Source organism: Cyrtonyx montezumae, unplaced genomic scaffold (assembly GCF_038088225.1).
Source record: "Cyrtonyx montezumae isolate F1298 unplaced genomic scaffold, pur_monq_1.0 scaffold_7, whole genome shotgun sequence".
Classification (NCBI taxonomy): Eukaryota; Metazoa; Chordata; class Aves; order Galliformes; family Odontophoridae; genus Cyrtonyx; species Cyrtonyx montezumae.
In genome coordinates, this window is record NW_027072078.1 from 34,617,745 (window position 1) to 34,631,702 (window position 13,958).

At 53.5% G+C, this 13,958-nt stretch overlaps 1 protein-coding gene across 5 annotated transcripts in view; it reads left to right on the forward strand.

The window, feature by feature from the left end:
• Positions 1–1,810: 1,810 nt before the first annotated feature.
• FMNL2 (formin like 2) overlaps positions 1,811–13,958 on the forward strand; it is an 87,780-nt gene continuing 75,632 nt past the window's right edge. For 4 of the 5 annotated variants that reach the window (XM_065750840.1, XM_065750838.1, XM_065750839.1 and 1 more), the window contains exon 1: positions 1,812–2,093. In XM_065750840.1, the coding sequence (XP_065606912.1) occupies positions 1,977–2,093 (117 nt within the window). In that variant the 5' untranslated portion in view covers positions 1,812–1,976. Of the gene's footprint in view, positions 2,094–13,958 lie in introns of all 5 variants that reach the window. The other variant, XM_065750841.1, reaches the window with a different exon arrangement.

Below are 13,958 nucleotides of genomic sequence, written 5' to 3' on the forward strand. Positions count from 1 at the left end.
AAGCCAAACTTGCAGCTCCGTTGTAACAGAGCGGAGATCCTGGTGATGGAGCGTTGCTTTGCTGCAGGCTGAGAAGTCTTTGTGTCACCACACAGCAAAATTCCACACGTGATGATGGCACGGAGCCCTCGCCAAGCTGCTGCGGCCATCAGCCCGGCTCAGACAGTGACATCACCCGGTGACAAAACCCTGCACGCCCGGGATGAACTCTGAGCTGTGCACGGTGCAGCTGCTCACCGAGTTTAAATAAATAACTGCAAAAACTACGGCCCTGTTTGCTTTTATCCCAGAATAATTTCTTCAGCTTCGGCACGTGGCAGCTGAACAGCTTTGCATTCATCTGCGCTGCCGTGCTAATTTCCACGCTGCCAAACGCTGACGTCCCAGCTACAGACTACAACAAATTGTTCAAAAATCATTTTGTCCTCTTAAAAGAATTGCTTCCCTTTGTGCGTGCTTGCTGTGCTAAGCAGTCAGCGCGTATGCACAGTTACGTTTCATTAAGAATTTTGCAAGTCTGGTTTTGAACTGAATATGCCTTGCAGCATCATTCTGAGCTGAAGGACAGCTCTTGGCTTCCAGCCTTAGTGTAAGCCCAGGGAGCTGCTCTGATCCTCGCCTTCCCCAGGCACGTGTGGCCTTCCTTCGGCCCAAGGGACGTGCAAATGCTGAGATGGTTTTCTCTCCATTCAGAAAGCAAAGTCTGTTGAGGCTGTGCCCCCACTGGGTGTCCCAGAGCTGAACAGACTGTTAACCTTTCAAAGAACATGGATAGTTTTTGATAAGTGTGTTACTTTCTCCCTCACTAGCAGCACTGTGTTAGATCCTAAAAGCCAGCTATGGTTTGCAGTCTGTTCAGGTTACTGTAAGCTTGTAGGCTTTTAGCAAAGCAGTCTGATGAAATTCTTGTCCAAAGGCAGGAGCACTTCCAGCCACACCACACTCTCCTGCTTCTGAACAACACCACTTCTTTTCTCACTCTTCTTTCCTCAGGATGAATCTCCACATGGACGGCTGGGATCTCCATCCCAAGCCCATCTGCTGAGCGTGCAGCTCACTGCCAGGTAGCGGTGTCACTCAGCCCCTGCATCACGAATTCCTGACGCACTGAATGTCCTGAACCAGCAGCAAAGCACAGAGCTCCACACTCAGCAGCACTTGTGATGTTACCGGTAACCTCGAGCTGTGTGAGCACCTGCAAACCTGTCTGTAATGCTGAGGCAGGAGCACCGCAGGAAGCGCACCCTCGTTGAGGCGAAGCTCAGTGACCTCTGATCCTCTTCGGAAGGGTGATGGAAGCTCAAGCAGAGGGATACAGAGCGGCAGAGAGGGGACAGGAGTTAGGGTTTCCATGGAGGACTGCAACACTGCCGTCACCACGTGGATGGATGCCATCCACCCCAGACCCACGGGCTCATAAGCTGTGTAGCCCAGCTCTGAGAGAGGGGGCCGAAACAGCGCTCACGTGGGGACAGAGAAGGCAAGAAACGGTGGAAAAGTCGGACAGGACCATCCGAGAGAGCGGCTTCGGGGCGCGGAGAGAAGGGCGACCCGCGGGGCGAGGCTCCCGGCCGTGCCCCGGCATCCTCCCGCTCAGCTCCGCGGGATTTAGCCCCCGGCTGGGCCGCCTCAGAGCGGGCAAAGCGGGGCGGGCGCGGCAAGATGGACGCCGGGCCGCCCTGCCCCGGCCCCCGCCCCCGCCCCCGCCCCCGCCCCGAGCCCCCTCCTCCCCTCCTTCCCACAGGCGGGCGGCGGGACTACGAGTCCCAGCGCGCCGCGGGCCGGGAGGGCGGAGCGGGCTTTGTGCGGGCCGCGCGGCGGCATGCGGGGGAGCCGGAGCCGGAGCCGGAGCCGGAGCCGGAGCGAGCCCGCCCCGGGGGGAGGGCGAGGGCGGCGAGCCATGACGGGCGGCGGCGCGGCGTGCTAGAGGGCGAGCGCGGGGCGCGCAGCAGCGCGGAGGGGCCGCCGCCGCCGCCATGGGGAACGCGGGGAGCGTGGACTCGCAGCAGACGGAGTTCAGGGCGCACAGCGTGCCCCTCAAGCTGCCCATGCCCGAGCCCGGGGAGCTGGAGGAGCGCTTCGCCGTCGTCCTGGTGAGTGCCGGCCCCATTGTGTGAGGGGCGGGCGGCCCGGCGGCCTCCGCGGCGGCGCGAGGGGGCTGCGGGGCGGCGTGGAAGCGGATGGAAACGGGGCGAAGTTGCGGGCGGGGCCGCCCCGGGACGCGCCGCGGCCGCAGGTGGGCTCGGGTCGGCGGGGCGGAGCGGGCGGCGGCAGCGGGGCTTTGTCTGCCCGGAGCCGCTCCGCCGGGGGGGGCGGGCACCTGCGGGCGGATCGGGGGCTCCGGCTCCCGCCGCCTTCACCTGCGGAGCACAAAGGGCCGGGCGGGCGGACGGGCGCTCCCGGAGCGCGCGTAGTGCAGCGCGGAACTGCTCGGTGCAACTCTCGGCTCGGAGCCACGCGAGGCGCGGAAGCGGGGCTGCCGCGAGCTCGGCTCCCCGAGTGGGGCACGTTCGGGATTATTGGTGGTTAGACCCAATTAGATTATCGCGTCTAAGAAAAGAATAAGCCTATTCAGCCGGGAACCCCCGCTGGGGAGCCAAATGGCGAGCGAGATGTTATGATTATTAGTGTGCTGGAAAAAGCCTGATCTCATCCTGCTTTGTCGGGGTTATGGTGCTGGGTGGGTTGGAGGCTCGGGTCGTCCTGCGGACCAAAAGGAGCTGGCTTGGTCCGTGCGCGCAGAGAAAAGCGGCGGTTTTGACTTGGGACTGAGTGTCTGGCTTGGTTAAATGAGGAGACGTCATCTGGGGAAGGTTTATGGAAGAGCAGACGCCGAGGCTGTGATTAGTTGGTTTTCTCTGCAGCTCAGAGAGCTGTGCTGCCGGATGAGCCCCGGCACTGGGCAGTCTACGGGAAAGCAGGGATTAATGAGAAAGGAATGGCAGTTGGGGGCAAACCATAAATGAGTACGTTCTGTAGCAAGGGAGCTGAGTGAGGAGGCAGGGAGGCTGAAGTTTGCAGGACTAAAGCTCACCTCTTGGCACTGCGTTGGGGAGTCAGTCTGGCACAGCCGTGCCTCGCACATCCCAGAGGTCCCGAAGGGCTTTGCTGACAGCAGTGATTTTCTTCCTGCTAATGGCGCTCCCAAGACCGTTCTCCATGCTGACAGACGTGCAGTGATGGCTCAGCAGCTGCATGCTCCATTTGTGTATAAACAGTGGGGCCATGCGGGAGAGGTCCTTCCCATGCTGCCTTACTGAAGCACTGTGAACTTCCATTCTTTCCTTCTGCGTGGTGAACCGTAGCCCTCAGAACCACACACACACCACGGAGAGCACAGGATAGCCTCGTGTGTACTGTAAGTGCAGTGACTTTGGCCGTTATCTTACATGTTTCCTGTGGAGCATGCTGCCCTGACCTTGTGCAGGGGCTCTGTGGTCTGTGCAGCCTGCAGTGCCTGGACACGGTGCATATGTGCATGAGCTGGTGTTCACCAAGCTGTTAACAGCGATGAGTTTGTCCACTTGCTTGCACGGTCACCTTGCTGCCTCCTTGTTGGCCTCACGCCTTGGGGTCTGAGGTGCACACGGTGATGGAGAAGTGCTCCATGTTGTTGCTTTTTCAGTGAAGATCCCAAATCTATTGGTGCTGATGTGTTCCTTCACCTGTAACAGTGCCGTTGGCGTTCCTGAGGATGGGCTGTGTGTGTGCAGCATGCAGGTGAAGGACGTGGGTGTCAGCTCCGGCTGCTTCCTGCTGTCCATTCCTTGGCACCTTCCCTCTTCATCTGTGTTGGATTTTTTCTGTCTTTCTGCTATGGATACCTGGGCAAGTGTGCATAAATCAGTAATCGTAGTAACCAGCCCTGGTGTATTGAATAGGAAGCCATTGTGTGGTGTGTGTGTGTAGACTTCATGGCACCTGATGTGGCGAGGGGAGAGCTCAGGGGTGCGGGCGCAAGCAGCTCTGCAGCAGGGTGGTCTCTCTGAGCTGGTAACGGGTTCACATGTTTGCAAATGACACACGGTTCAGAGGAAGCAGCCAGGACAGAGTTGGCAGGGTGAATTGTCGCCTAATGAGCTGTGATTGACATAATTTGACTGCTGGATTACATATCTGCACTGAAGTTAACAGGAAATATCCTCTTACCCCCACCAAGCGGTGCTGCGTCCTACAAAGGAGGATTCTGTGCCCGGTGCTGCAGGATGGAGTGATGTGTGTGCAGGGCTGCTCTCCTCCCAGCTCAGGGGGATGCTCCTGCCTGCAGGGCAGCGTGTTGGCCGTGCTGGCTCAGCTTCCTTGTGCAGGAAAGTGGGTCTGAGCATCACTGTCCAAACCATGCAAGAGTTTCGTAGTGTCTATTTCTAAAGAATTTGAAAGCTCGGTGTGAAAAGTCGGTAACGTTTCCCAGCTGTTCTCCGTTCTTTTCCCTAATCCTCGATCAGCTGTATTATGCATTGTTTTACAATGTGGACAGTTTAGCATCTATGGACCGTTAAGGAGCGTGACATTGTTGCTGGAGATGTCTGCGAGGTGTTGGTGGCATCGGTGGGGCCCTGGGTTCAGTGCTGCAGGACTGTGGGTGGGTCAGTTACCTACTCCTGTCAGGCAGAGTTTGTGCTGGGTGTATGGGGATCAGAAGGCAGTGGTATGGTGCTGGATGAGCCTTAGGATCAGCAGGCTCCTGACACTGAGGTATTGGGAGGACCTGTTGTGTTTTCTTGCTCAGGGGCTCCGATCCTCAGGACTTCATTTGAATCATTTGAGCAGTGACACGCTTCTTTTTTTTTTTTTGGAAGAAGCAAGCTAATAAATCCCATTGCTTAAAAGCAGATATTTCTGATGGGTTACGTGCACGGGGTGAACTGTCACTTCGTGGTAAACAATCTGCCAGGCTGGTGCGTGGCTGAATGACATCTCCAAGTCTTTCTGCCCAGATATGCAGTGGAGTATTTTCACAGAGCTGCACATCCATGTTTGTTTGAGTGGCTGAAACACAAGGGCAGTCAGTGGGTACTGAACTACCCGCAGGAGAGTCACACTGCTAAAACTTCAGTGCCTGGAAACCTGGAAGACTTAAAAAATGGATAAACTGCCACTCTTGATATGTATGTTCTTCAGCGTACTGTGCTTGCACATAAAATAATCGCCTTAATTTGTCGGGCCCGCTGTGATGGAGGTATGAACTCATTCTGTCAGACTGCATGTGTCACTTCCCTGTGACCGTGGTGTGCTGGGGGGGTCCTGGGGGGTGTCTGGGGGGCTGGGCACGGAAACCTGGGTGGGTGAGGCGGCTCTGACTGTGGGGTTTCACTGTTGCAGCGAACGTGTAGGGGATGTGGCCCTGAAGGACGTGGGCAGTGGGCACAGTGGGGTGCTTGGGGTTGGACGTGGGGTTCTCAGAGGGCTCTTCCATCCTTAACAGTGCCATGGTTTCCCTCACACTGCTTGTTCCTCTGAAGAGGAAATCCAGTGCCGGTTCTTAACGCTTCTCCCAGTGCATTCTCAATCAGGAGCTGTCAGGATTGCTCCTTCCCACTCCATAACAGAAAAGTGAAAACGAATCTGTCCTACCTTTCATTTTCAGACACGGGAAAGCCCCTGTGAGTTTGCAGTTTTGCTTTCCCTGGGTGCCCTGGCCGTGCTCTGGGAGCAGGGCTGGCCACGTCCCGTGGGGCAGAGCGGTGTCCTCGGCTTGGCTTCTCCTCAAGCTGCTTTTAAATCCATTTGTGAAGGGCTGCTCCTGAGTACCATCCCTAAACAACCGAAACTGCACATTTTGAACCATTTACCGAGTGGGAAGTCCCATGTGCTGCTCGTCCCTGCCTTCATGTGGAGCTGGCTCCCTGGGCTGGGTTCTGCTAGGCTGCGAGTGCCCCCAAGCACGTGCAGGAGCTGCACCCTGACCTTGCACGAAGCGCCGACTGAAGAGCTCTCCACAGCACAATGAAATCAATTACGCAAAACATGCTAATTCAGCAACACTCTCCAGCACCAGTTTATTTTTCAGCATCTGGGCTGTCTCACGCGTTTGAATGAAGCGCATTATGATCAGGATCAAAATGCTTTCTGATGCGGGAGACCGTGAGCAAGAGCAGTGGTTGTGGTTGCTGGTTCCCTCCGGGCTGTGCTCCCAGAAGCTGTGTGGTGCTGCAGTGCTGCTGCTGCCTTCTGCCTCGTCCCTGGAAGCACTCCTGGCCTCCCGGCAGGCATCTTGGTGGGATGGGTGCGTGGAGATGGAGAGTTCAGCACTGCTGAACTGCAGCCAGCGATGTGGGGCCGCGTTTCAGGCAAAACTGAGTTGAGTTATTGTTTGTTTTCTTCTTTGTTTGTTTGGAAGGGTCCATCTGGGAATTTGGTATGGGAAATAAGTGACACCAACTCGCTTAATTTAATTGATAGTTGTGGCAGGAAAAAAGTCTGGCACAAGCCTTGAGCACTCCAGAGATCCTGCATCCCTGGTGCTGGAGGCCTCAGCCTGCTAGCCAGGTAAAGCCAACTTCAGCCGGTGTTGCTTGGAAAATCCTGGTTTCCACGTATCATACCCTCCCAGTTTCCATTCTGAAGGGTCAGCATGGTGAAATGAGAAGGGTTTTGGCTCTTGGGCTTCATGCGATGGCATCAGGTGCTGCTGAAGGACTGGGCTCCTGGTCACATTGCATGCCCCTGACAGATGTTCAGCCCCAGCCTCGTGCTGCTGCATGGGGCTGTGGGGTGTGCTGACCTGCGCTAACTGGGGTGAGACATGATGCCCTAAAGCTGTGTCATGGGAGACTTAGGGTGGGTATGAGGAACAGTTCCTTCTCCAAAGAGCAGCTGTGCACTGTCACAGCTGCCCAGGGAGTGGAGGGGCACCGTCCCTGGGGGTGTCCCAGTGCCACAGGGATGCAGCACTGCAGGATGTGGGCAGTGGGCACAGTGGGGTGCTTGGGGTTGGATGTGGGGTTCTCAGGGGGCTCTTCCACCCTTAATGGTTCTGTGGTTTCCCTTGCGCTGCTTGTCCTGAGCTCATTCTCTTTCTAGTTTAAATAACTAGATGCACAGCATAATGTGTGGATGTGTTTGAAAATGCAAGCATTAACTGGTCTCAGATGCTGTATCTTCCTAAAATAGTCTTTTTGCCTTTCTCAAGTGTTTCATTGCATAGAGACTCGGATAATGTATCTCAGTTCTGTGAACTTGCCCGTGTTGTGTTGTAACTACCATACTGTAGAAATTAGCGACATGTTGGTTTTCAATCTACCATGGGATCCCTTGTAACAAAACAAGTGCTTGTCTTCTGTTACTGTGCATCTTTAAACATATATTTGGGGAGGATATTCACAAAGCAGCACAATAGTCATATTGTGTTGGAAATGAATGGTCTTCAGATGAGCGCTGTGCGAGGCGTGGACCTCCAGGGCTGTGCCTTGCAGCTCTTGAGAGTGCCTCTGTGTGCTGGGACGTGAGCTGGGAGCGTGCCCGGCCATGCTGGGGACAGGGGGACACCTCTGCATGAGCAGGGCTGGCTGGGGTAGGATGGGGTTCGTCTGGTAGCACCAGCAGCATGCAGTCCTGTAGGGACGTGGCTTAGTGGTGTGGGGACAGCAGGTTGGTGGCTGAACTTGATGACTGTAGTGTTTTTTTCCAACTTAGGGAGTCCATCACGGGATAGAATGTATGACACGGTGCTGTTCTGCACATGGGTGCACTGTCAGCACCCTGCACTTCTGTCTGCAAGCATGCAGAGTCAGGCAGGAGAGGTGCAGAGCGTGCCAGGAGTGCAGCTTGTCCCCCTGCACAGGTAGAAGCAAGGGTCAGGTAGGGCAGTGAGAGGAGCCCTTGGTGCTCCTGTTAGCTGGGGAGAAACAAGTGCTGGTTTCGCTTCTGCAGTGCCTTCCTGCTTTTCTTGGAAGTGAGCACAGGAGGATCTGTGGCAGAGGTGATGAGGGTCAGCACAGCCTGTTCTGCATCCTGGAGAAAGTGAGAAGGAGCCTCAGGCCACAAGATGCTCCCAGACAGAGGTTGCAGAGGCCTCCAGGAGGCAAAGAAGCCTCAGTCTTTATTAGGGTGCATTTGAGTCTTGTGGGAGATATCTTAAAATACAGAAATTAGTGGTGTTTTCTTCTTTTTTTTTAATATACACTTTATCTGGCCAGAAGTTGCTTTACTATAAAAGGACTTGGGGAGAATATAGACTGTACATCTGTTACTTGTTTGCCTCCCAAATGACTGCACGGTTGAGGCCAAAAGCAAAGAATAGAGGGTTGCACAAACTGGCAGAGTTTCTGGAGTCTTTCAGAAGCCAGTAATTGAAATGAGGAAGCAGAACGTTTGCTGCAGACTCTCTGTTTGCTCACCCATCTGCACAGTACCAAGGGTAATGATTGGGGAAATTTAGTGGGGCTGGCACGAGGCAGTTCTCCAACAAACCTTCCCAACAGCTCGCTGTGTTTGGGTGTGCTTCAGAGGGCTCTGCCCATCGCTGGGAGCCTCACATGTAGAGGATCAAATAAATTAACTATCACAAATATTTAACTTAAAGCATGGCTGAGCAGGAGCTTTGATGTGCTGTGTGAGACCCTCTGCGTGGCTGCAGATGCTTTAAATGGCTGGTGTGTTTTCCTTCTCTCAGATGTAGAATCGTAGATTGGCTTGGGTTGGAAGGCACCTTAAAGATCATCTAAGATAATAATAAGGCTAATGCTGTGCGTGCAAGTGGTGCCAAGGGGTTCCCATGTCCATGGGCTGCTGTGATGCCCAGCCCCAGAATGGAACGTGTGCTGGGGGCAGGATCCACCTGGAGCTGCATCAGCCTTCTTGGGAGAGGTTGGCCCTGAACAGGTGGTGCCCACGCAGTTGTATTTCTGAGGGTTGTGGGGTTGGCCAATGTTCCACCCCTATAAGGAGCATTGCCTTGGGGATTCATCATAGAATGGCTGGATTGGAGGAGAACAGACTGCAAAGGTCATAGAACTACAGAATGGTTGGGTTGGAAGGGACCATGAAGATCATAGACCCACGGAATGGTTGGGTTGGAAGGGATCACAGAAATCATAGAGCTACAGAATGGTTGGGTTGGTAGGGACCTCAGAGATCATTCATTGCCCTCACATAAGGTGTTGCTTGATGGTTATGCTAACAGCACTCAAGGTAAAGTGAGTCAAAGTTGCTTTGTGCTTATTAAAAAGATGTGCTGTGGATTGAAGATGAGTTTGGTGCTGACACGAATCCTTTCATGATACAGATAGCTCAGGAATTGTTGCTGATGGAGCTCTCTGAAAATTTGGCTCCTTGAAATAGCCCAGGAGCTGTCACATCTCCTCGTGCTCCTCTCCCACTGCGTGGTGAAGTGGCAGTGTGCCTGTGAAATCACTGTTGTGCTCCATTTCAGAGCTCCAAATGCAATTGCCTGTTTTCCTCTTGACGACTAAATGAATATCTAAGTGTGGTAAATGTGCAATATTCTTTCTGGTAAATAAAACAAGAGCTTCTGCCCTTGACAGCATTTTTCACCTGTGGATCTCTTGCATTCCTCTCCCTGCTGCAGTAGAATGACCAGAAGTGAGTTATGGTTGCTACCTTTCAGAAAGGACCTTTGAATTGCTGTGACCACCCCTGAAAAATGGAGCAGCAGAAGGAGTGTCCCAGCTTGCTGTAACCAGTGGGGAAGGAAAATGGCCATGCTGGCAGCCCCCCCAGGACATGTGTTTGACACATTGGGAAGCCTGCTGTGCCTCCAGCTAGCGTGGTGATGTGGGGCTTGGCAGCTGGCATTTGGCTCTTTGAAGTCACCTTTGCAGATCCATATGAGCTTTTCCTTTCAAGTCTTTCATTTGTCTCGCTCCATTACACAGAAGTTGAAGAGCAGCGTTTGAGTTTATTTTCTGGCATTTTAAGGCATCTTTTCTCTTTGATGTATTTAAAAATCTCATTTTGTCATCTCCTTTGGTCTTGTTTGCTTTTCACCTTCTGTTCCTGTTCTTTGTTTTCTGTTGTACTCCGGAGGTGAGATGTTGTTTTTTGTCCCTCTGTGTGTATGCATGTGTGCTGAACCACGTTTTTCTGGTGACCTCAGGCATATGTTGTATTTCTTGGACCCGTGAGCCCAAATGAAGCTGGGAGAGGCTCCACTGAACAGGACAGGGCTGTCTGGTGCTGTGGCTTCTCTTTGGGAAGCAAAGGCAGCTCCAGAGCTGTGCTGGGTCCCTTTGGGGAAGGGGTGATGGAGCGCAAAGTGAAAACAACCCTGATGTGCTTGGGCAGAGATCAGTGAAGTGCTGCACCACGCTGCCGTTGGGTGCTCCAGCTCTGAGCACCACGGAAAGTCCCGGCGTGGATTTACTTCGCTTCCAGAAGTGGTCAGTTTCAGAATTACGTGCTGGGAAAGTTCCCCTCCCCAGGGCTGCGTGCTGGCGCCTCGCAAGGAGCCGTCTCGAGGCTGTGCTGAGCCGCACGGAAGCGCTCGCTGTTTATTGCAGCAGGAGCTCTTCTCACACACGTTGGTGCAGAACAGGGAGTCCGTGCTGAGCTGTAAAGCAGCGTAGCCAAAACACTGATGGAGGCCTTGAACGTGGCTGTGCTCGTCCTGCTGAGAGTGTGGTGCGGGCACGCCTACAGAAGCTGCTCAGCTCTCACAGATCCCTGCATTTGTCTCTTCAGTTTTCTCAGTCTCTTGGTAGCAGTTTTGGGTTTGATGCGTTGCCTTTCCTTGCAGAAGTGGGGTGGGACCTGCCCAGCATCGCGTATCTGCAGCACTGAGGGCTTTGGGCAGTGCTCAGCACGGGGCAGCTCGGAGGCTGATGGCTTTCCCTGGCCAGGCTCCGTCCTTGGATGTGTCTGTGCAGGTCTGTGAGCAGCTGGCAGTGCCGTTTGGTTCTCTGCAGGCACTGTGTTTGCGTGGCTCTCGCTGCCACAGGACCATAGGGTGGTTTGGGTTGGGAGGGCCTTTTTAAGGCCATCTGGTGCAGTACACCTGCAGCTCATTCAGGCGCTCTGACCCTGGGTGTCTCCAGCATTGGAGCACCACCACTTCCCTGGGCAACCTGTTCAGTGCCTCACAATCCTTACTGTAAAGAACTTTCTTCCTTAAATCCAGTCTAAATATCCCCTCCTTTAGTTTGGAGCCATTTCTCCTTGTCTTGTCACGGCAGACCCTGCTGAAGAGTCTCCCCATCCTTCTTACAGTCCCTTTAGGTGCTGAAGGGCCGCTCTCAGGTCTCCTGGGAGCTTTCTCTTCTCCAGGTGGCACAGCCCCAGCTCAGCTTGTGTTTGTAGGGACTCTTCTGTCCATTGGATCATTGTGGTGGTGCATCCCAGGGTACAGCTGGCTTTCTGCATGGCCCTGCAACTGCCAGCTCAGCACGGGGACTTCCAGAAGAGACCTTGTGAGCTTTGTGTCTGCTTGTGCTCCAGGAGCTGTGCCACGTGGCATCCTGTGGGCACCGAGCAGTGCTTTCTGGCAGCCCTTGGCTCTCGGAGCAGGCATTATTCAGCAGTTGCAGGCATTACTTACTGCCTGGGTGGGTCCTCTGAGTGCATTTTAGTACTACTATGAGTGCTAGCTTAAACACAGGCTAGCCCTCGAGGTGCTGAGCCTAGTTTGTGGATCCTTGCACTGCTGTGGTCTCGTGTGGCAGGGAGGAGCCGTGCTGCAGGCTGGCATACCTCGTGTGCCTGTTGGAGAAGTGAAGGGCACTGCAGGCACAGCTCTGCCATGGGCAGGGCACTGCTGGCTCGGCTGTCCACACCGTCTGCCCCCGGTTATCTTGCAGGCATTTCTGACTTTGTGGGAGGGAATGCGGCTGGGAAAGCATCAACATGCTGTGAGCGAGCACTGCTTGGAGTTCTTGTGCTAGTGGGAGGCTGAACTGTGGTGTTTGTGTCTGGTGGATGGAGCTGGTGGGACACTGGGGGCAGGGCCTGCGTGCTGCACTGCCCAGCAGTGTTAGTGCAGCATCATTCTGATGGGCAAAGCTGGGTGCTGGGAATTCCTCAGCTCAGTGAGCAGTATCCTTGCTGGTGTGTTACCTCCTCAGCACACTGAGCCATGTGTGCTGTGCCACCAGGGCCCTGCAGACCCCACTCAGTGGGCACGGGGCTGTCCCTGCTCCCGCTGCTCGCCCTGCCCGGGCTCCTTGCTGCCGTCATTCTGTCCTTTGTGGCACGGCTGTGTTGCTGGGATGGCACTCAGCGCTCACCAGAACATCAGTGTACAGGTGCCTTGGTGCACTAAGCAGGGGTTTTCTGTTTTGTGCTTTAATTCCTCGGAGGCTGTGTGTGCCAGCACTCCATGTGTAAACGAGATCAGCTGAAACGAGCATTATTCCCGTGCTCTGGTGGCTTTTGTTGTTTAAAATGTGTGGCTTGCTTATAACATCTGGCAGTTATTGCCTTGAATTGGAATGCTGCTGATGTTTCTGAAAGATGCTTTTCATTACGTTCACGGGGCCTGGTTTCAGTGACATTAAAGGCTCTCCCACTCTGAGAGCGATACAAAGGCATCTGGGGGGGTACAAGAATTGGGCTTCGAGTTGATTTAGAGCTGAGCTGTCTGTTGTGCTTGGGGCTAGGCCTGAACTTGAGAGAAATTTTGTGCCTAGGTTGGCCGGGGCGGTCGTGTCTGTAGGGACGAACCCGATCTGTTATCCTGGTTAATGCTTCAGAATACACTAGAGCTCACTACTTTCTATGTAAATGGTGTATAAAAGAGTGAACTTCCAGGAGCTGAACTTACACCCAACCATCTTCCTCACAGGTGACAAGCTGCTGCATGGAGCAGCTGCAGGCAGACAGCCCCCCACGCCCCAGCAGGACGGACAGGATGTTAATTAGCACTGTTAGCCCAGCGAGGATGACTTTCATTCATTGCAAATAGCAATCTAATTGAAAATGTAGAAGCATATCCAACTCCTGGCTGTTTGTGCTATCATCTCCTTAGAGTGTGTATTGATTTCTGAACGCAGCATGTTCTGTGTGAACGGCTGTGAGATGAGAAGATTGTTGATACTAGGAAAAAACATGGCTGTACTAATAAAGCTGAGGGTAGGCATCCCTGGATGGCATTTTACAGTTGGATTCTCTATTTCTATCTTTTTGTTACATGCTCAAGCCGGGTAGCTCCATGTTGCATCTCCAGGTGGTGAGAAACTCCCTTCACCTGGTGAGCTTTCATCCTGCTCTGCCTGAGCGTGGAGGCCCCATGTTTCCTTTCTGGACAGCAAAGAGCAAGCAAACCCACAGCACAGGTTCTCCCTTTTTCTTTCCATGGAAGTAATGTCACTACAAACCAGGCAGAAGCAGTACTGACTCAACCTTCTGCTTTAAAGCTGACATGGAGAGTCAGAGATTTTATGCAAAGCTATGAACATGTTTTCAGCTTGATGCCTGTGGGCTTTTAACACACAGCGAGGTTTCTGGTGGCAGGAATGTCAGTGTCACAGCTTCCAGCCGTGACATCATGGTGAGGTCCACCTGCTGCCGTGCTTGGCTGGTGCTGAATTGGTTGTAGGTGTGAGTATGACCCCCATCATTTTGTATCTGAGCTTTGCCTTTCCTTGGTGCTGTTACACAGCTGAGCATTTTGAGCAGCCGCATTTCAGATGTGGGATCCTGAAACGCTGTTCCGAGTGTCAAGTGATTGTTATTAATTTATGTGTCGAGAAGCCAATAAAACCTCAAATGAGATTTAATCAACTGTTGCTGGTATTTCTGCATAAGATGAATTGAATAATAGGAAAAGCACGGCTTAGTTCACGTATTCCCTTTCTTCTTACTACCCTGAAGATGAGTTAGAAGGGTCGAGTGTAATAGAAACAACACTTGGATGGGAGCAGCATATGCTAATTGGCAGCTAATGGCTTAGCAGCTTTAAAACAAAGACCAAAAGCAGGCAGTGTCACATTCCCTTAGGTCGTGTTTCATAATCGCTTTGGGGAGAAGTCCTAATGAGAAAGGAAGTGCTGTCCCGTTGTGCTGAG